This window comes from Episyrphus balteatus, chromosome 3 (assembly GCF_945859705.1).
Source record: "Episyrphus balteatus chromosome 3, idEpiBalt1.1, whole genome shotgun sequence".
Classification (NCBI taxonomy): Eukaryota; Metazoa; Arthropoda; class Insecta; order Diptera; family Syrphidae; genus Episyrphus; species Episyrphus balteatus.
This window is the reverse complement of record NC_079136.1, coordinates 48,492,271-48,514,517: the sequence shown is the minus strand read 5'-3', so window position 1 is coordinate 48,514,517 and position 22,247 is coordinate 48,492,271. Positions and strand designations below refer to the sequence as shown.

At 30.2% G+C, this 22,247-nt stretch overlaps 2 protein-coding genes across 5 annotated transcripts in view; one reads left to right on the top strand and one right to left on the bottom strand.

Annotated features, from left to right (window-relative positions):
* Positions 1 to 10,749, bottom strand: part of LOC129913126 (proteoglycan Cow) — a 102,626-nt gene extending 91,877 nt beyond the window's left edge. The window contains exon 1 of one of the 4 annotated variants that reach the window (XM_055991636.1): positions 9,949 to 10,749. In XM_055991636.1, coding sequence (XP_055847611.1) covers positions 9,949 to 10,065 — 117 coding nt within the window. In that variant the 5' untranslated portion in view covers positions 10,066 to 10,749. The remainder of the gene's footprint in view (positions 1 to 9,948) is intronic. The other 3 variants (XM_055991637.1, XM_055991638.1, XM_055991640.1) reach the window with 3 other exon arrangements.
* A 3,940-nt stretch (positions 10,750 to 14,689) lies between these two features.
* Positions 14,690 to 22,220, top strand: LOC129915867 (uncharacterized). Its single transcript, XM_055995563.1, has 2 exons — positions 14,690 to 15,426; positions 21,929 to 22,220. Exons 1-2 carry the CDS (start codon positions 14,739 to 14,741, stop codon positions 22,159 to 22,161), a joined length of 921 nt encoding a protein of 306 aa, XP_055851538.1. The 5' UTR covers positions 14,690 to 14,738; the 3' UTR covers positions 22,162 to 22,220.
* Positions 22,221 to 22,247: the final 27 nt, after the last annotated feature.

Sequence of the window (22,247 nt, the reverse complement as noted above, 5' to 3'; positions counted from 1 at the left end):
CATTTTTTCCCCTTTTGATGTTATATTTTTATTTCCTTGCCAGTAGAAATGATATTAATAACGAACGAAAAAAAAAAAATGTCTGCCATGAGATCCATGAGATAAAAAGGTTACTCATCATTTAGAAAGGACACCACACCAATTCAAAGGAAGTAACTTCAATGAAAAGTCTCCGAGAAGAAGAAGACCAAGAAGAAAGTGAAAAATGAATGTATTCAGAGACGGACATCAATGGACGATGACGACGCCAAGGAAGGAAACAAAAAATGAAACAAAAAAATACACCGGGTTCCGAAAAAGAATTCAGATTAAAGGAAGACATCCTTAAAATATGAAAATATATTCATTTTTCATAAATTTCTGTTTAAATATTTTTGTAATTCGAAGAATACAAACAAATAACGATCGAAAAAAATGTATCGACAAAACGATTGGAGATTTTTTTTTAATTTTCCCAGGAAATCGTTTATATATTTTTTTTTTGTTTTTATTTTCTCAGGGACAAGTTGTATACAATTTGATTCATACATATGTCTTTTCAACATCCGTTTTCATTTCTTATTTTTTATTCATTTTTTTGTTTGATTGATTAAATATTCCCTTAAGGACTTTGATGATCCAGATTCCTTTGAAAATTGTATTAAATTTTTTAAAAGTATATGTATCTCTCTGATGTGTTCTTTATTTGATTGGAAGAGAATAGACATTTTGAAGAATGATGAGAAGCAGAGTGTAAATGACAAAATTACCGATTCAAATTGTAAGCGATATTTAAAGAAAAATTTGTATTCTTATGAAGCTTTCATTAATGTTTAATCTAAAAAGATGTTATGTGGATTACAATCTGATCATTATTAGAAGATTATTTTTTTGTATGACAAAAATTTTAAAAATAAATTTTAAAATAAATGTGGCCTTAGATAAAAAAAAATCGTATACAAAACAAAAACAAAAAAATGATACACATACGCCACAGTGACCTATAATTAATAGATTCGTTCAGATTTGAATTTTATGATAGTATTGCTGATTCAAATAAGATAAAATATAACTCGATGTGACCATCCTAATTATTAATTTCATAAAATAAGTATAATATACTTTGCACTAGTTGTTTTCGCATATTTATTTCAAGACTATTTTCGAAACAGGACAAAAAATGCTAAGAAAATGTGTTTCTTTTATTTAAAATTTTAACTCTTATAAGCATTGCAGTAAGGTAAGTTATATAGAATTTCAATTAAGAAAATATAAATAGTAACATTGCAGTGTTTTGTTACACAATTTTTGGAATGATTTCCTCGATATACCGAAATAGATATGTAATTTGCTAATGGTTTCGGACGAATTGGAGAAATAATTCTAAAGAAGAGATAGTCACTTGATAGAACCATTTATTTTTCAGTACGGAATAAATTATAAAAAAATATATTTTTTGAAGAAATGTTCCTAATAATAAAATTACTTAAAAAGAATATTCTAAAAATGTTTATTTTTGAAGGTCAGAAAAATTAAGAGAACTTCAAGACCTATTTGATTTTCGTCAAATCGTTTTCAAGTATTTCACATGGATGGGAATATTTTCTTGGGAAAGATTAAATTAGTCAACATGCTAGCAAATTTTTTTACACAAATCGAATATTTTTTTTTTTGCTGAATTTAGAATTTATAAAATATTCATCAATCATATTTCTGAGAAAATGGAGAGCTTATATTTGCGCAGGCAATCAAGAAAATGTTTTTTTTTTTTTTCATAAACAACTTCTTGGTATTCCTTCTCAAACCCGGCACACCATTAGATACATAAAATGAATCGTACAGATCCACATCAATTCTTCCTGTAATATCGCAAGCCTTTGTGACAGCTTTAAGCGGTCGATTAGCGGTCTTTAAAAGTGCGTCTCAAACTATTGAAAAAAGTATGGTACTATGGTTGATTACAAATTAAGACAAGTCCTGCCTCAAGGACACAATTCTTAGAGAATATCTAGAGAACAGAATTTTCAGTTTCAGACAGAGAAAAGATTTTTCGAGAATTAAGAAATAAAGTGGCTGGAGTACCACAAGGTAGTGTTTTATGTCCAATTCTGTACCTTTTGTTTGAACACAATATACCTCAAACAGAAAACATCATTGAATAGAATATTAATAAAAATAAAATGCACGACTGGGGCCGCACGTACTTGCTCTTGTAGTTCAAAGTATCTATATCTTAGATAACTATTGGAAATTAAAGATTTTCGTTAAATTAAAAAAAAAAATAAAAGTAAAAAAATTCCATTTAAACTTTTTTTTTTTTCAAAACATTTTAGATTTTTTTTACATTTTACTCTTCTAAATGACAAGAAATATCTGTCTGCAAATTTTGAATGAAATTGGCTTAGCCTTTGATGAAATATACGACATTAACTAAAAAATTCATCAATTTGGCAGAAAACGGCAACGCCATTCCGTTCTAGGAAATTTTTGTGAAAAACTAAAAACGCAGTTTTGTTAAACTCATTAAGACTATAACGAATACCAAATTTAATCGAAATCGTTAGAGTCGTTTTCGAGAAAATTGCAATAACTCATTAACGATACACGGGAAGAGCCGACATTAGCGATTAAAAAAAAAGAAATTGTCATATTTCCACTATCCGTATTTTTTGAGAAAAACTAAAAACGCAGTTATATTAGATATACGTACAGCATTACTTGTGTCAAATTTAATCAAAATCGTTAGAGCCGTTTTCGAGAAAATTGCAATACCTCGAAAAGTTTGTATGGGAGGTATACGTTCTAGGCGAGATATTAAAAAACAAAAAAAAACCAACCTTGGAAATTACGAAATAATCATCTGTACCAAATTTCAAGAAAATTCGTTTACCTGTTTAGGCTGCAGCTTCTTGTACACCTTTTTTTGACGACGCACAGACGCACAGACGCACCGACGCACAGACCGACGGACGTCATGACGAAAACCACTTTTTCAGACTTCTCCATTATCGTAATGTTAGTTTTGATTAAAACCTCGAATTATTTTTTTGACACGAAACCAATACTTGCCCTATAGAGCAAGTAAAAATTATTTAAATACTTGCAAATACTTTCTCATAATTCAATACAGTTTAAAAAAAAAAAAAAAAACGATAATGTCAGTACATACTGTGGCTTTCAAGGGACAGTCAGTGAAAATCAAGGTGTAAATGAAACAATAACTTGTGAAGTCTAAAAACTAAGTTAAAGTTTTTAAGGGATCATTCTGATTATAAAAAGTATGGGCAGTTTAGAAAAACCAAATCTGAAAATTTAACCATGTTTTCAAGACCAGATATCTAAGTGAACCACATTATGGCCAAAAATTTCAAGAAAAATGTCAAAGTTTATACTTAAAATTAAAGAAATATCCTTCGAAAGCAAATCATTCAGTCATTCCATTTGTTTTTTAAGGATGTGTGGTTAAAGAAGAATACAATTCATTTCTTATTTATGTCCTTGAAAATAACAGATTTCATTTTTAACCATAAAATAAATAAATCCTTCACAGGATATCCTTATATTTTCTCTCAATAACAAATAATCTCTCTCTTTATCCTTTTATAACTCACTTCTGTCTATTACATCAGATATACTAGAAGTCTACAATGTAACAACTGAATATATCCAATCCATCTGATTGAGAGTGGGTATTTTTTTTTTACCGCATCATCGCCTCATCCTTCATCACCTTAACTTCGAACAAAACATTAAAATTTAACATTTAAACATCCCATCTATAAAGTAACCTTTTGATTTTGGGTCAGATTAAAAATAAAGAACAAAAAAACAAATTGAAAAGAGTTAAAATAAATGTGGCAAAAGGGTTTTAGTCGAATTTCGTTATACCTACATACGATTGTAAAAGTACCTACTATATCTTCTTTTGAATTTCGAAATAAAAAAAAAAAAACAATTTCACCTTTTGTTTAAAATTATATTGAAATATTGGGGCCATTTAACATTATTCAAAGATTATTTCTACACCATAACCCTAATAATCGTAAAAAAATTTAAAACAAAACAACCCTATAAGCCCTTCCGTTCTAAAAAACATTAGCTACGCAACGCAGGCATTCAAGTAAATACCTATATAATTACGTCACCCATAAAGACTTAACCCGGATTGAATTGGAATGTTAGATATGCCCACATGCATTAAGAATTCATATTGAATTTTAACTTTTCAAAATTAATACTAAAACACTTTAGAAAGAGAGAGAGAGAGAGAAAAGGTATAAAGAACCTTTTTATCCAAACAAAAACATTTAAGCCTGATTTGTGTGTTTCCAACACGCTTCATTTCTATTCAATCCTCTGCTTCTTTTAAACTTTTTTTTCATTCATACATACATATATCAAATAAAATCGTTCATTGTTTTCATTTCCTAATTTCATGAATTAAAAAAACAAACATCCTACACTCATTCCATTCTCATTTTTTGGGAAAATCCTAAAACCTCTAATGAGCTTCATCTTAAGCTTTCTACTCTCTCCATCTTCCTTTTAAACATCGTTGAACCTAAAGAACACATCAAATTCGTTACATATACGAAATTCGCATAATTTATTTTGCCCTTATTTTGTTGAACAATACAACCGACTTACGTAGCAAGTTTTTACTTTAGCGGAAGAGAGCTAAAAAAAAAACAGGATTCACTGTAAATCAAACATTATTAACAAATGAAATCCCTTCTAATCCTTGCTCCCCATCATTGAACTGAATCCTGCTATAGTCCTAGGCCATATACGAGTAAAGAAAACGGATATTATCCCTTTTTTGAGCGCAGCACACATACAGATATTATCGCACATTAATCTTATGTGATTTAGTATGTGAGCTAAATTAACTTTAACAACGCTGAGCTATTACTAATGTAGCTTCATCATAATAGCGTTCGTTATACCCTACCCCGAAAAATAATACTTCAACGACGATATGATGGGAGCTACTCAAAACAACCCAAGCCCTATTTCTTGTTTTGCCTCCCAAATCTATGCTTGTAATATAAAGAAGCTTCTTTAGGGCCCGCCGCGCGACGTTGCTGTCGCATTTTTGACAATCATATAGAGAATGATGGAAGAAATGTCATGCTATATAGAAAAAGGAGTGGGCTTACAGAGAGCAGAGGGTGCTCTCTACCCTCTATTTGTAATTCGACTTACACCCTCTTATTCCTCCCTCCTCTGTCATTCAGCGCATAAGTCCCATAATTGCATAATTTGTATTCAATTCTTTAATCTGTTTCATTTCTTTATTTTTTTTCATTTTCGTTTTTCTTTTTTTTTTTACATACAGTTTTCTTTTTCTGTGTATAGTGTTAGTGTTTTTGATGATGAATCAACCTCTCCTTGTAATAACCTAGCACTATAACTATACCCCCCTTTTTTCCGTACTAATCGCTATTTTCTTAGTCTTCTTTCTTGGGACCTTCTTAACCCTATCAGCTTCAGCATTTATATTGCGCTCCCGTTTTTTTTTATAGGGCTTTTTTTGCCTCTCTTTCTCTTGGTTTGTACAGACATTGATAGGGTTGCCATATTTTTTTTTTTTTTTTCAAAGAAATTGAATAAGTTACATATTTTAATGTCAAATAACACTTTTCAAAGGTGCATTTTATACTAAAAAGTAACCAGACATTAGGCATAAACAATAAAATATCTAAAATATTGTAAAAAAACAAAAATCAATTATGGACGGAGGAAGCAAAATACTGTTGAAAAGTAAGGATTTTTCGAAATTTTAAAGGAACTACATGAAATGTCGTGTCTTTAAATATAAACTTTATTTTAAGCATTTATTTATTTTTTTTTTTTAACTAAGCAAGTTTCTTTTTTCATTTTGGTGAGAGTTCAAATTGTTGTTTAACGAAAACTGAAAAAGAAAAATTTAAAAAAAAGTTATATAGTAGCCCTTGGTACCTAAAAACTAATTTTCACAGTTCCGCCAACTTCCGTCATTTAGTTTTATGACTTGTTTTCTGCATGGGTAATGGGTTAGTGGGTATAAGATACTTTACCCATTTTTGCTTGATATACTTAACGGCTCCGAATTTTTAGCATTCCACATGTAAAATTTTGACATTTATTGAATGGTCAACAAAGGTAGACTGGTGTAATTGTGTTGTTTAGATTTTTTTTGCGTCCTAACTGCAGGTCACTCTGGTGTATGTGTAACTTTTTTTTATATTGAAATATCTCATTGGTTAATACATTATTGTAAAAATTTAAAATATGATGAGTAATTTTTGTATTTGGGCCATTCCGCTATAGGCGATCCTTGGCATATTTTTTAAATTACAATACAAATACAATAATTGAATAGAAAAATTTGTTTTATTGAGCTTGGCAAGGCTAATGCAAAAGAGTAAGTATAAACTGCAAATATTATGGCTTGTTATACAGGCTCAAAATCGATATTTCCGACACGGCTTGAAGTTAAATTTATACTTCTTAGACATGCGGTGACAAATTTTAGGTAGTTGTTTGTATACAAGAATATAATTATAGTGTTTTCTATATCGTTACTTATTTTCGGTAGGCATTGTAAACGTGTTGCACCTGCAATAATTTTAAGTTACACCCACGATACCTTCGAATTTAAATGCCTCTTTGTGAATTTTTGTTTTCTTATTTATTTTTTATGTTTTAAGATTATTATTGATTTAATTGAATTATTGAATTCGATATATGTTAGTAAAAAAAATCATCTGTGCAATTCACACGTGGTTGAAGTGAAACCTTAAAAATCATTTAAAAAAATCGAAAAATATAACTTTTTTTTATTCTATAACTTTACAATAAATTTTATACCATCTGAAAGCTTATTGTTTCAGCTCAAAATATTTATATCGACCATGTCTAAAAAAACATCTACAAAAAGAGCTAGAATTGTATTAACCCAATTAGTTTTCATAAAAAAAAGCAAAACAATCAATCTCTTTTCTCTTCTAACGCCATTAAATCCATTTTTTAAAAAACAACCTATAATAAATTTTATATCATTATTATTTCACCTTTTATATGACACTTCAATCATATTTCTACCATTCCTACAAAAAAAGTAAGAATTTTTTAAAGCCAACCATGTCGAAATTTCAAACTGAGATTACGGTACTTCCTACACTGGTGGCTGGTCATCGGCAACAGATCTTCACAGTTGTTTTGAGGTATTTTTCAAGTTTTTCAATTAAAAATTATATAACTTGTAGAGCACGTACCATTGTGTGATATATCAAATGAAAGGTAATATTATCAGCATGCGTATTAAAGTTAAATAAATTTGTTATATGCTCTAGATCAAAAGATATAACGTGTTTAGAAAAAGAACATCTTTTCACCGTTATCTCAGAATTTTGAATATGAAATTAATTGAAATTTTGCACAATCATAATATATTTAATTACCTATCTATTGTATAAATTTCATTCATCTATCTATAAAAACAATAAGGTTATGATCAATTGATTTTTCGTGTCGCTTTTTCGTTCCATTTTGTTTCAAATCACTACGATACTAAAGAAGTTTTCACTTCAAAATCATAAATCATCGCACTTTGAACCCTTCCTATTTGCGATTTACTTATTTGATTTCAATTTTATAGGTTAATGAAAAATAAACAGGTTTAAATGTAGGTACTTGTTCAGGTTATAGTTTGATTAAAATATTTTTGTATTTGTTTTGTAAATAAACTTCGAATGAATATAAATGTTGCACCTGCGATAATGAATATTGCCCGCCCTAGAGACTTTAGAGCAAGTAAAGTTATGGAATATGTACATAATTATTATTTGATTTTTTAAGGATATTTCATAAAATGTGTAAAAAAATATAAAATTTGTTTTTAAAATTATTTAAACATATTTTTAAATGATTTTTACCACAATACAAAATTCGCTATTTAATAAGTAAACTAAGTAAAATAAGTAAAAGTAAGTAAAAAAAAAAAATATTTCCAATACCTAAAACAAACATATTATAAATAAAATGCACGACTGTGGTCGCACGTACTTGCTCTTGCAGTTCAAAGCACTTTTATGTTTAGACTAACATAAAAGTGCTTTGTAGATTTTAAAAGCTGGATCTAAATTTAAAAAAAAAATTGATATTGGGGAACAGTCGACATTTAGGGCAAAATTTTGTTAAATGAAAAAAATTTTTTTTTGTTATTTGACTTTTTTGAGAAAAAATAAAAATGCAGTTTTATTGCCACTGCTTTAAATATTACGTATACAAAGTTTAATCAAAATCGTTAGAGCCGTTTTCGAGAAATTCGTAATATCGTATTTTTTTGTATGAGAGGTATACGTTCTAAAAGAGATATAAAAAAACAACTTTCAGAATTACATAAAAATCATCTGTACCAAATTTGAAGAAAATCCATCCACCCGTTTAGGCTGTGGAAATGTGTACAAATGGACGCACAGACGCACAGACGCTCGGACGGAATTGCGGGACCCACTTTTTCGGAATTCTCCATCATCGTAATGTTGGTTTTGATTAAAAGTTCAAGTTTTTTTTTCGACACGAAACCAATACTTGCCCTATAGAGCAAGTAAAAAATTTTTGTTGACTTATGAGGTCATTTTTTTTATATAGCTTTAAACAAAAAAAGTTTGATGAAGTTCTTGGCTGCATTAAACACCGTTTTTAACCGTTTTTAGGTTAGTCTGTCAAATTCTGGCAAGGTAGGTTAGGAAGAAGCATAAATGGGATATTTTTAAAATAAATATGTGCACATTTGGTCTGACGTGCGTCTTATGCCACTTGCCACTTAATAGCAAGTTTTTTAGAACCATAGGTAAAAGCCTTGAACCATTAAAAACGTCTAAATGCCTTTTAACTCCTTGAAAGCTTGTGGTTTGACATTATATCATTTCATCCGTTCATATCCAATAATCTTAAACCAATAATTATACCTGCAGACTTATTTGTTTGTTCACCAAGTCTTTAATAAATATAACATCGGTTTTTTATTTCACAAGTTTTTGAAATAGTGTCCAAAACAAGTTAGTGCTAAAAGAAGGCACCATTATTCAAAAGAGTATTTATGTTAGTCCAAAACACTAATTAAACCTAATTTACTAGGACTATAACCAAACAATAATAAGCCTAATATTAAGAAATCGTAATTATTAATTAACTTTGAAAACATCAATAATGGCAACCCTGTTATATGGCTTACTGAATCGAGTTGTGAGAGTGTTGTATAAATTTGTGAAAAATTTATAGGCGTACAGAAGAAAAACACCCTTCGTGTTTATTTTCATGATTGTATCTGTATGTTAATGTGTGTGTGTGTTTGTGTTAGGGGGGTTAGTAATTTTTCCCCCAAAAAAAGGAAAAAACACCTCCTTCCAAAATAACGAATTAACTACTGACTGGGTGAAAAAAGGGTTTAAGTCCTGTAAAACAAAACCTTTTGAACTAAAAGTTCAGCAGCAAAGTACATTAATTAAATAAAAAAAAAATAAAAACAAGAAAAAAATTATGTAAGATCCAAACAACTACACCATCAGCAAAACTAATTCACGGTTGATAACAAGGAAGGAACATATAAAAATTAGACAAACAAGAGTCTAAAGATAGCTCGTTCTATAGAATAGAAGATAGAAGAAGAACCAACTACCCTTCAAAGTAATGAAATTTTATTGATTTTTTTCCTCAGTTTTTTTCCGTAATTTTCGCGCTGCTGACACACGACTTTTGATTCTGACTCTCGACCATTTTCTCAAACACAAACACATACCAAAAAACACACTTATACACTTTTGATTCACATAAAGAGTGTACCTATAATTTCTCGACGAGACCATTAGTAGATGTCTACCTTTTAAGTTAAGAAGAAAAAAAAAAAAAAAGGATACAAAAAAGCAGTAAACGTCCTTTTATAATAAAATCTTCGTCACCCCCTGGGTAAAACAGGCTTACCTCATCAATGAATTCAAAATCGCTTCCTTCGTATTTTTTCTTTTTAGCTTCAACACCCAAGGATGATGACATCAACATCACCAGAAATACCGTTGTTATTAAAAGTAAACACTTCATTTTGCAATTGTATTTGTTTGTATATATGTATGATGAAGATGATTGATACCAAAGGATTTTTTTTTTTTTTTCTCTATTTTTTCGTTTTCAAAAAACACACTTTTTCTAATCCAATAATTTTCGGCCGATATTTGGTTCCAAAAAAACACCACGTTTCTACGTTTTATTTATTTATTATTTTTCGTTTCGAAAATTGGAAACTAATAAAACCGAAATCAAAAAAAAACTTTTCACTTCTACTGGAAATTTATCACAAAAAAGAAAATGAAAAAGGATTATTTTGTATTTTTTTTACTTATATATGTGAGTGATTTAATACAAAAAAAAAACACTCCGAACGCCCGTCCGTTATATTACCAAAATACTAGTAGTCTCAAGAACCGTCGTTTTCGAACTAGTGATGGAATTTTTTTATGAGTTTCGGAAGTGCACTATACTACTACCAGTTTTATTTTTTCGGTTTTGGGTTCTGCGCATATACAAACTCCAACAACCCCTTTTTGGGATATTATAGAGAGCCCGAGAGTGTTGGTATTTTAGTACGAGTGTTTTTTTTTTTTTTTGCTGATATTTCTCCACAAAAATTGTGTTACAAAAACAAAAAATATGGAAATGGAAAGGCAAAGGATTTTTATACTGCTTCTTCTATGATGATGGCGGATTCTCGTGCTCCGGTTACTGCTGTGATGCGACGCGACGGTAGCAAAGAATGTGTCACGAAAGGAATATAACAAGGTGGCTTCCGAAAGAATCGGCCTTTAGGGGGTGGTAGAAAATAATGGCGGGTTGATGTGATATGTTTAAGTGAGAATTTCACTCAATGTTTTGCTTCTACCCCAAGTAAAGCAGCACATTCTAGTTCTAGTTAATGTTACAAATTTTAAGGCTTTTTGGAGTGTTAGACGTGTTTGCATGAAAGAAGAGAAATACAGTACTCACAATGGTGTGAATTTTTGAATAAAAATTTTATTATTTTATTTAATACTACGAATTAAAATACTATTGTTATATTGCATACAGAATTTATGTACTCTAAAAAGCGAAAATTTTGCATATTTTGAGAATTCAAGAAAATAGAGGCATCAAGAAGATCTACACAAGATCAACAATTCTTCGCTGATTGGACTCCACACAGACGTAACCCTATGACTCAACAAAAAGGAAATAACAATAGCATGTTACTTGAACATTGAAAAGACTTTTGATACCATTTTGATAAAAGGAATTGTATTTAAACTATCAGAGCTCGCGGGCTTCTATACAACCTGGCAAGAATTTATTATTTAAGAACAATTCTTAAGGGAAAAAAATCTGCAAGGCTCTAAATTTGGACCAATTCTTTTCATCATCTACATTCTACACCACAGGCCGGTTGGCCAACATCCCAGGAGTAAAAGCGTAGCTATTTGCTGACAACTCGGCAATCATACACACAATCCTCGAATGTTTGGGACTACGGGCTAATGCCTTAAATGGGGATTAAAGATCACCAGCAACAAGGCCGACCTTATTTGGTTCAGGACACCGATCACCGAGGTCTCAAAGCTTTTACATCACGTTGTTATAGCATAAGTATCAAGCTTACAGAATTCAGACAGCACGGAAATACAGGTCCAATCAATAACAAGCACGCAGCCATAAAGGTGTAGTAGAGCAGGTATGAAAAATTGTCTCTCAGCATTGTATCGAAAGTGAAATAAAAAATGTATCGAACTGTACTTTTTGAATCTTTAAAATTTTACTAAAGAGCAATTCGAAAATTTTATTTTTAATGAACGATGTAACGAAGCGTCACACTCGAATGGTCCACCGCAAACCAATTTAATTAAAGCTGTATGGAAACCAACCATCCCGGACTATAAACCCGAAACCAAAATAATAGAATGTCCCGGACTATGCCATCAACAGCAACAAAAAGAAATCAATTTAATTAAAACTATTTGGCAACCGCCCATCCCGGACTATAAAACTGATACCGAAACAACTGAACGTCCCGGATCATGCCATCAATAGCAACAACACAAACACGACAACATACATTTTGTTTTATACTCAAAACTATTATTATTATTAATTTAACATCAATTTTACCGTTTAAGTTTATATACACTACTGGAAAAAATTAAGGGATCAAAAAAAAAATTCCAAATTTTTGGGCAAATTTCAACAGGCCGTAACTTCGAAAGAAATGGTCGTACAAGAAATCGATAAGGAAAGAAATTGTAGCTCCAAGTGTCTAGTTTTTGGATTAGAACTTTAAAAATTTTTAACCTCCGCGGTTTTTGAGTAATCGTAGAAAAATCAGCAACAAAAAAATTTTTTTTAGCTTAACCACTATAAGGATCGGATACTTTGTTCATTTAGCTTTAATTTGGTTTTTTGAACACCTCGATACGTCCACTTCTCGCCGAGATATCGGTCTTCAAATGGAAAAAAATCCTTTGTGTTTGATTATCGATATCTCAGCAACCAATGATCGCACAGAAAGTTAAAGGTGGGTTTCAAGAACTTGAATGAATTCTCCTTAACGGCTAGCCATTGCTTTTCCAAAAAAAATGTTTTTCTTAATTTCACATGAATTTGAAAATGCAACAAAAAAAGGGCATCGTTCCTCGCAATTGTTGCCAACCCAAAAATCACATGTCATAGCTTAACATAACTTTAGAATTCGTAACTCTAGTTTTTCGTAACTTCGGTTTTGCGTAACTTTGACGCTCGTAACTCTGTCGCCCATAACTCTGGTATTCGTAACTTCGTCGGTTTCCCCGATTAAATCGCTAGAGACTGCCATTAGCTTTTTCGGTGAAAACTATGAAGAAGTCTTATTCAATGACCAGCGATTATAGATCCCGTCACTAACTTTCTGGTTTTCAAAAAAGCTCACAAAGATTTCAGGGTGGTAGTATCCAACACCTTTACATTTCGAAAGCTGACCAGAAAGCACAAAACTGACGATGAAGAAACTAAGTTGCTCAATTCAACAGATATTTGTATAGGTAATTGTAATGCACCACACCATCTCATAAGAGTGTCTGATTGCTTGGAAGCCCTGTTGTCGTACAGAAATAACTCCCAAACCATAAAATCTCCGTTTAATATGTTCATGTTTCAAAGGAAAAAATACCCTTTTCTTTTATGAAAACGATCATGAGAACAACTTAGAACTATTTGGTTTTGTCTGCACTTAACTGACATTCGGTGGCTATTTCGAATTGACAATTGCTACTTGGTCAAATTATTTATTTTAAAACTAAATAATCTAGAGGAAAATATTTCACGTAAAATTTGAGAAAATGATCATGCATTTTCACTTTCGTTATTCTATGTTTGTAAATTAATCAACAGACATAGAATGCAAAAAAAGAACATTACACACAATCCAGATATTACACCAAAAAATATCTTAAATATAACCTAAAAGCACATCCAACCTATTATTCTATCATTGTTTTTTTTTTTTTTAACTGGCGCCCAACGCGGAGACGTTCGTTTTTCTTCTATCTTTTTGTCGTATTTTCTTCTTATATTATGATACTCCCTAAAGTACAACAACATACAAAGCACAACAATGATAATATCCCTAAGAAAATTACGACTCCCATGTGAACACTGCTCTTGCTCTCAGTTCACACGCCAGTGTATGAAACAAAGTGTCGCACACTTAACTTATAATACCGTGTTGTATAGCATTTGACTCTCAAAGCATCCCCTCTCTTTTGTGTGTGAAAATGTCTAGCCCTAGGCCCCCCCAGTTTTTTTTTTTTTTTTTTTTTTTTTGTTTGAGTGAGAAACAATGTCCCCATTTATCCTCATCCTTTACTTCCCAATGCTCCTAACTACTACATGCGCAAATGAGCTTCCCTGTCATTGCGCATTGTCCATATTAAAGTTCTCTGGGTGTTTTTGTTTTTGTTGTCTATGTCCATATAGAAGTAAATCGATTTTCATTAAGTTTTTTTTTTTTTTTCTTTTATTTCTTTTTCGAATTAAGTTTACAATTTTAAGTGCTACAACGGTGCTGGCTTGCTACCTCTAAAATGTGATGTCCCCTTGAATTTTGAGTGGCCGTGCCTTTTGCCACTCACTGCCATCACACTGTTTTGTGTGCAGTGTGCTGCCTCTCTCTCTCTGTAAAACATCATAGGATTTTGTTGGCTGGATTGTGGTGGTAGCGGTGTCTGTGCGGTGTTGGCAGAGTGGTACTGGTAGTGGTAAGGATGATGGTTGCGGTCCCAATAGTACTTAAATCCTATAACAGCCAGCTACCTGCCTTTAGGAGTTTAATGTTACACTGATGTTTTTGGGGAAAGAGTTGAAGAAAAAAAAGAGGCAAAAGGGGTTTTTTTTATGTTATTTCCTTACTATAGTTCTGTTAAGCAATTTTATCAGTGGCAATTTTACATTTCTCGTTCTCTGTTATTGAATTATAAGATGAGTAATTTGTACAGAATCCGATTGAGGTTTAGTTTTGAGAGGAGCACATTTCAATAATTGGGGGAATAGAGAAAACCATGAAACTAATTTGTCAAGTCAATATCTGCTGAAAAAGGAAAGTGGCTCTTTATATTTAACTTTGCGTTAGGATATTTTTTTTTATCAAAAAACTTGAGCAATGAAAACAGAAATTTGAAGAGAAATTTAAAAAAAAAAAAATAATAATAATAAAAAAAGACATGAACAAATCAATATTTAAGCTTAGTCCAGAAAACTGGGCTGAAATTAGTCAAAAGCAATTTCATTTGAATTTCCTCAACGAACGAAATGCCATTCGTTCGGTTCTTTACGATCTCCTTCAAATTGACAATGAAATTAAATGTACAAATGTAGAAATTCAAAATTTAAAAACTGCCTTTGACAAACAATTAAATTGTCTCGAAACCGAAGTAAAACGTCTTCAAGATGATGAAACTTTAGAACAAGATGAACAAAATAAACTTATAACCAAACATGTTAAAGAAATTGAAAATGCAAATTTGGAATTTTCGAAGAAAATTGAACAATTTCAATTGAGCAAGGAGAAGAGTTGCAAAGCTGTTAATGAAAATGTTGAAAAACTATTTCAACTTAAATCACAGTTTAAGATGACACATGAAATGCAGGTGGAAAGTTTGAAACGGTTTCGTGTAGTTTGTGATAGAGGTGTGCGACCACAAGTGGATGTTCGTTTGAAATCTATTGATAGGAAGTTTTGTGATGAACTCTTTTATATTGATTCATGTGAAAAGGATTTGAAGCATATATTCAGCCTGATTGAAGATAAAAGTAGTGAGAGTGGTGGAATTGGATCAACATGTTCAAGCTGTTCTATGAATTCAAAGAATTACTCCGAGTTTTTAATGGATTTTGCATGGATGAGAAATGGTAAATTTAATTAATTTTTACTTTAGGCATTGAATTATAGTTCAAAGGCCAAAATTTCATGTTTTTATTTTTTGTCATTTCCTTAAAATTTAATCGCTGAAATCAAGGATTACGGCAGTGCCCAGCCAAGTTCTCTAGCTACCTTTTGGCACTACACCCTTATTTACAGGAAACAGCTCAGGCCATATTTTGGAACCCCCTCTAACTTCTATACAATAAACTTAAAAAAAAAAAAAAACTTCAAAAAGTTTGCAATTTTTTATATAGCTTTTTCCTATATGAAAAATTGCAATATTTTTGCCCCTCCCCGCCTAAAACTATACAATTTTTTTCTTGCCTGAGTGCAACCTACACGCCTAGGTTTTTTGTTACATATATCAATTGCAAATTACCATGTACTATGTAGAACCTTTTTCCTATATAAAAAATTGCAAACTTTTTGAAGTTTTTTCCTACAGATCGAAAACGGTCTGTCAAATCGAAAAACCGTTAATGTAATAAATGAAGATAATGAAAAGATCTACAACTTTTACTTGAAATTAATTTTTAAAAAAGCTTAAATAAAAGAGATATGACGAAAATAAGAAAATCACCCTTTGACTTGCTTCAAAAAAACCGCATCCTTACTCTTAAACCGAAGGTTTAATCGAAAAAAACTTATTTAACATATTCTGTAGAAAATTAAATTATCTTCAAGATTGCCATACATTTTTTTCTCCTAGGTCCAATAATACGCGAGTTATGTGAAAAAGTAAAATAAATACATTTTCAGAAAAACTGCATTTTCGGAAGCGTCTGCCGGGGGTTTGGCCCCACTCAAAATGTCTGTTATGGGTGTTTTTGTTATCAGGGAGTCCACCGCTACAGGATGCGACTAATTTCAAGAGGTTACCCTAAATGAATCAATTTTCAGAAAAACTGCATTTTCGAAACCGTCTGCCGAGGGTTTGGCCCCACTTAAAATGTCTGCCATGGGTATTTTTGTTATCAGGGAGTCCACCGCTACAGGATGCGATTAATTTTAGGTGGTTACCCTAAAGTCTAAAAATGCCAAAAAAAAACGCATTTTCGGGACAGTCTGCCGGGGGTTTGGCCAAACTTAAAATGTCTGCCATTGGTATATTTGTTATCAGTGAGTATGTGGCGTTGGTTATCTATAAATTTTAAGTGGTTACCCTCACTAAATCGATTTTCAGAAAAATGGTACTTTTGATGCGCTTTTTCTCGACAAATAAATGCAGGCAGACTAAGGTATTCGTCATCACCATGACCCACGCTACCTCTGACATTCATATGAATCGGTTACCTCTCACGCAAGAAATCTGCTCCCTGCTCTCGGTCTATTTCTTTCATCTCAAAAATTTTAAACCCTCACAACAGAAAAACTTTTTGATAAATAAATCTGTAACTTTGCAAATTAATTTGAGGTATCTTACGGCCATATTATTCACTAGTTTAAAAAAATACAACTTGATGCAAAATTGTCAAATGTCAAAAATAATTCCAAATCCAAAATAGTTATCCCGATTTTAACTATGAAAATAGTTAATAAATAGTTTAAAATTACTATTTTTTCTCTGTGTGATAGTGAATATTATGGATTTGGATTTATTTTTCACATGTCAATTTCCTTACATCCAGATGTATTTCTTAAACTAGTGAATAATATGGTCGTTAAGCTTCAATAATTAAGCCTCAGTTTAATCTTATCACCCATAGATATAAAATACTGGTACATTTTCTAAACAAAAAATGCCTATTTTAATCGCTTTTCTAAATTGATCTCAAATATATGAAAACATTTTTTTAACAAAGAAAACTTAATTTTTTGTAGAAAATTAACTGAAGTTTTCAAATGTATCCTTCAATTTTTTGTAAAGTGATTCGTTGTTGAGATATTGATAGTCAATGTCAAAAGTATGGATTTTAGTTTGATGACTGATATTGCAGTCTAAAAAACAAAAAGAATCTTGAAGCCAAATTAATGGCCTTTCTAATATAATAATCATTTTTTTTTTCAAAAAAATGTTTCCCACTTTTTTTAAGAGAAAAGTAAAAACATAAAAAAATTTGAAAATATTGTTTTGTTTGAACAGTTCCAACGATTTAGCTGTTTTACTATTGGAAATAAAACATTTGGTCATATAATCCTAAAACTAGAAGAATGTAGATTTCATGATACGATCATTTTTTACTGAGATGCAGCCCATCGAAAACAACTAAAAAAAATCACGATTTTAAATTTTACAGCAATGAATTGCAAAAAGTAGTGAAATCACAACAAAAACATTACCTACTGTTAAAAGAGAGCCAAGTTCTCTTATTTAAAAATTATACTGGCACAAAAAGTAATGAGATGTAAAAGTGTACCAAGTTTTAAATTTCTATCAGTTAAATTCTGATTTTTGATTTTCAATTTTTCAAATAATTTTAAAAATTGGGAATCAAGAGCAAAATTTTCAAGAGTTGAATCAAAATTTAACTGATACAAACATAAAACTAAACTCAAGAACTTGGTACACTTTTACATATTAGTACATTTTGTGCCAGCAACTCTTTAACTGTTAAAAATTTGATATAAACTTGTAATGATAAAAATGAAATTAAACCATTTAGTGGAAACCATCAGTACCTACATTCACAAAGCAAAATTTTACTTATTTTGGTCTTTATGATTTTTCTCCTAAAGAAAATAACTTGCGGAAACTATAAGTCCTCATTCAAAAAAACCCACTTAAACTGGTAAAATTATAACAACAAAATCACTTTTTTTATCAGCGTTCCGCTAATTTCGATGGCCAGTGCTCAACAAGCCCTAGAAAAGGTACTCTATCTTGGGAAAAGTACACAATTAATAATTTTTTTTGTCAGACAGTATCCGTGTTTTCTTGAGATTTCGATTTCCAGTCAGTTCCACTGGCTTTCAATCGGTTTCGTGAAAAAAAAACGGCGCAAAATTTTAAACGATTAAGTAAAATGCTAAAGCCATTCTAATAAGTTACTAAGTTAAAAAGTAGTCTGATTTTACGATGTAAATTACTAAAATGGCTTTAAAGATGATTTATTGACCAATTTTGAGTTAATAATCGAAAAAGTGGAAAAGATTAAAATCTTCTCCACTTTTTCGATTAAAACGGCTTTAGCATTTTACTAAATCGTTTAAAAGTTTGTGCCAAATTCTTTAATTTTAACTTAATTCTCGCAATTAATAGTTAAAATCAAAATTATTTAGAAATTCGTAATATTTGGAATTTCTTCAGATGGTAGCTATCAACTGAAAATGTCCAATGAAGAAAAGTTAACTTTTCAAAAACGTTTGTGAAAATAAAATCAACATTTGTACGAAATATAAGAACAGATTTGTTTTATTGTATAAAATCAAAATGTTGATAACAAATATTTGCCCGTTTTCATTCAAAATTTTAATACCTTAATAGCATCTCATACGGAAACATATTTGCAATCGGATGAGTAGTTAAAGAGAAAGCCAAAAATAAAATTTCTTGTTACTCTAATTTCGTCTGCAAAGGAAAAAATCCGTTATTCCTCTTCTCATAGTTCGAAGATTATTTGGAAGATGCATGTTTGTGTCAAATAAGGCTAAAACTCTTAAAGCCGGGTACGCAGATCGAGGTACATATTAGCTCCCATACAAATTATCCAAAAAATTTAACCGAACTTAAATTTAACTCGGATTTGCGTACCAGGCTTAATTTTGAGATATTCAATATACATGGCTCCAAATAAACGATATCTGTTATCTCAAAAATAAGAAGCATAACAAAAAAAGTAAAAAATTTGAATCTCATTTTGTGTTACTCTAATTTCATTCTTCAATATGAGATCATTTAAATCATAATACTTATAGTGCAGTAACTAAAGCTCAAAAATTGGCAATATTAGGAAACCCGGCCGAACAGCTTAGATTTTGATGATCTTTTTTTTCAAACGTCGGTAATTAAAAATACTTCAAAGTCTATAGATTAAAAATTGCCGGTGTTGCCGTTTTGATTTTTTAAATTTAATTGAAGATTTTTGTGAACAAAAACAAATTTTTTTCAAAAATTTTTCTTAAATTTCATAAATTAATTGATGCCAAAAGATTGTCTAGGAAATTCAAGGAAAAAAAATATATGGGAGTGAGGGACAATCTTCCATAGTTCAAGCGATAGATGCAATTTTCTTATTAATTGACTTCAAACACAAAAAAAAATATTTGAACACAACGGCAACACCTACAATATTCAAATATACATTTTTTAAAAGCTAGAAGCTTAGTCATATATGTAAAATTAAAATTAAGTTAATTGAATGAACGGCTTTTGAAAGAATGGTAATTGAACTCAGATTTTTGAAAAAAAAAATTATTGAAAAAATTTTAACATGTCGTTTTTTAAACTTGGTCGTAATATAAAATGCATTTATTTTCATTTTTTTTGGCCGCATTTATTATGATTTCAAATTATAAAAGGAAATGTCAATATGTATTACGGTTTATGAAAAAAATTAAAAAGTATTTCATTTTCGAAGAACTTTTTTTAATAAAAGTTTGGAAAAAAAATGTAACTTATTTTTTTTTTAAGTTAACATCTAAACATAAAATTATTTTTTATTCATTTAATAACCCTTACTGTTGAAAGTTAAATAGCAAAAATTTAAAGTTCCTATTTTCCACAGTCTTTGAGAAAATTAATTATTTCAATGCAAAAATTCAGTTTTAATAAAAAATAAAATGCACGACTGGGGCCGCACGTACTTGCTCTTATGATAAAAGAAGCTTTTATGTCAAAGATTTAGAAAAAAATAATTTTGAATTAGTTAAAATTTGATTTTTTTAAGGAATTTCATAAGAAATACAAAAATACGAAATTATTTTTTTTTTGGTTTTTCTTACGCCATATTTTTGTTACTCGTGTTTTTTTTTGACAAAAACAAAAAATGCAATTAGCTACATATATTAAAATCACTTAAAGCATTATGTATGTCAAATTTAGTCTAGAAAATTGTAATAACTCATTAACGGTGTACGGGAAGAGCCGACATCAAAGATTAAAAAAAATGTAAAGTCATATTTCCATTATCCGTATTTTTTTGAGAAAAACTAAAAATGCAGTTAAGTTAGATTTACGTATAACATTACTTGTGTAAAATTTAATCGAAATCGTTAGAGTCATTTACGAGAAAATTGCAATAACTCCATTAAGATGTACGGGAAGAGCCGACATCCGCGATTTAAAAAAGAGTTAATGTCATATTTTCACTATCCGCATTTTTTGAGAAAAACTAAAAACGCAGTTATGTTAGAACTACAAACAGCATTACGTATGTTAAATTTAATCAAAATCGTTAGAGCCGTTTTCGAGAAAGTTGCAATAACTCCAAAACTTTGTATGGGAGGTATACGTTTAAAGCGAGATATTAAAAAACAAAAAAAAACCAACCTTGGAAATTACAAAAAAATCATCTGTACCAAATTTCAAGAAAATCCCTCAACCCGTTTAGACTGCAGCTTCATGTACAGCTTTTTGTGACGACGCACCGACGCACAGACCGACGGACGTCATGACGAAAACCACTTTTTCGGACTTCTCCATCATCGTAATGTTAGTTTTGATTAAAACCTCGAATTTTTTTTTTTACACGAAACCAATACTTGCCCTATTGAGCAAGTAAAAAACATTGAAATTGAAGTAATTTTTCATTTTTTTTTTTTTCAAAAGTGTGATATATTTTACCTTTTGCTTCGAAATTCAACTGATAATATTTACGTCCAAACATTTTTTTTAAATAAATTCATATTTTATTAGAAAAAGTTTGGAAAAAAGTAATTTTAAATTTTTCTAATAACATTTTTTTTTTTAATTCTGAGTTTGAGGACCATTTTTTTCAAAAAGTCTTGATTAAATTTAGTGGATTTAAATTTAAGAGATAAGAATGAGCTTCTGGCTTTTTAAAAATGTATTTTAAAATATTGTAGGTGTTGCCGTTGTTTTCAAAATATTTTTTTTTGTGTTTGGGGTCAGAATGTTAGAAAATTGCATTTATCGCTTAAACGATGGAAGATATTCCCTTACTGCCTTTTATATATTTTCCTTAAATTACCTAGAGAATCTTTTTCTATCATTTGTTTTATGAAATTTAAGCAAAAAAAATGGTTTTGTTAAAAAATAAATTAATTTTAATTTTAAAAAACAATACGGCAACACCGGCAATTTTTAATCTATAGACTTTAAAGTATTTTTAATTACCTACGTTTGAAAAAAAAAATCGTCAAAATCAGAGCTGTTCGGCCGGGTTCCCTAATAATTTGCTTTAGTTACTCTACTATTACTTCCATTCGAAAACATAGTTTAATCAGAAAACATCAACGAACGTTAATTACTGGAACATAAACCTGACCGTTATATGAATTTACTTAAAAAATTTGATATTATACAAAGTACATAACTGCAACAAATCCTTTTTTTTTTTACTCTTTACATTATTTATTTTTTATTTTCAGAACAAATATCAAAACGTTCCGAACTATTTGAATATTTCAAAAAACACGTTGCCAAAGACTTAGTAGCAGCCTTAGCTGCAATGCACATGTATCAACCAGAAGAACCAATCAAATTTCTAGCCACATTCCTCAAACAGCTCAAACAAAATGAATTCCGTCAAAGAATTCAAGAATTAATTTTCAACGCAGCCAAAAATGGTGAATCTCTTTTCCCTATTAACAAAACAATGTAACCAATTTTTTGGGGGTAAAAAATGTATATTTTTCTATTTTCAAAATAAAAAAAAAAACTTAATACTTTTGGAATATTTCAAAAAAA

Excerpts from the sequence above, each read along its gene's own strand:
- LOC129915867 (XM_055995563.1), top strand. The coding sequence starts at position 14,739 with ATGAACAAATCAATATTTAAGCTTAGTCCAGAAAACTGGGCTGAAATT. Across the intron at positions 15,427-21,928 it reads TTTTGCATGGATGAGAAATG|AACAAATATCAAAACGTTCC; the intron begins GTAAATTTAATT and ends TTTTATTTTCAG.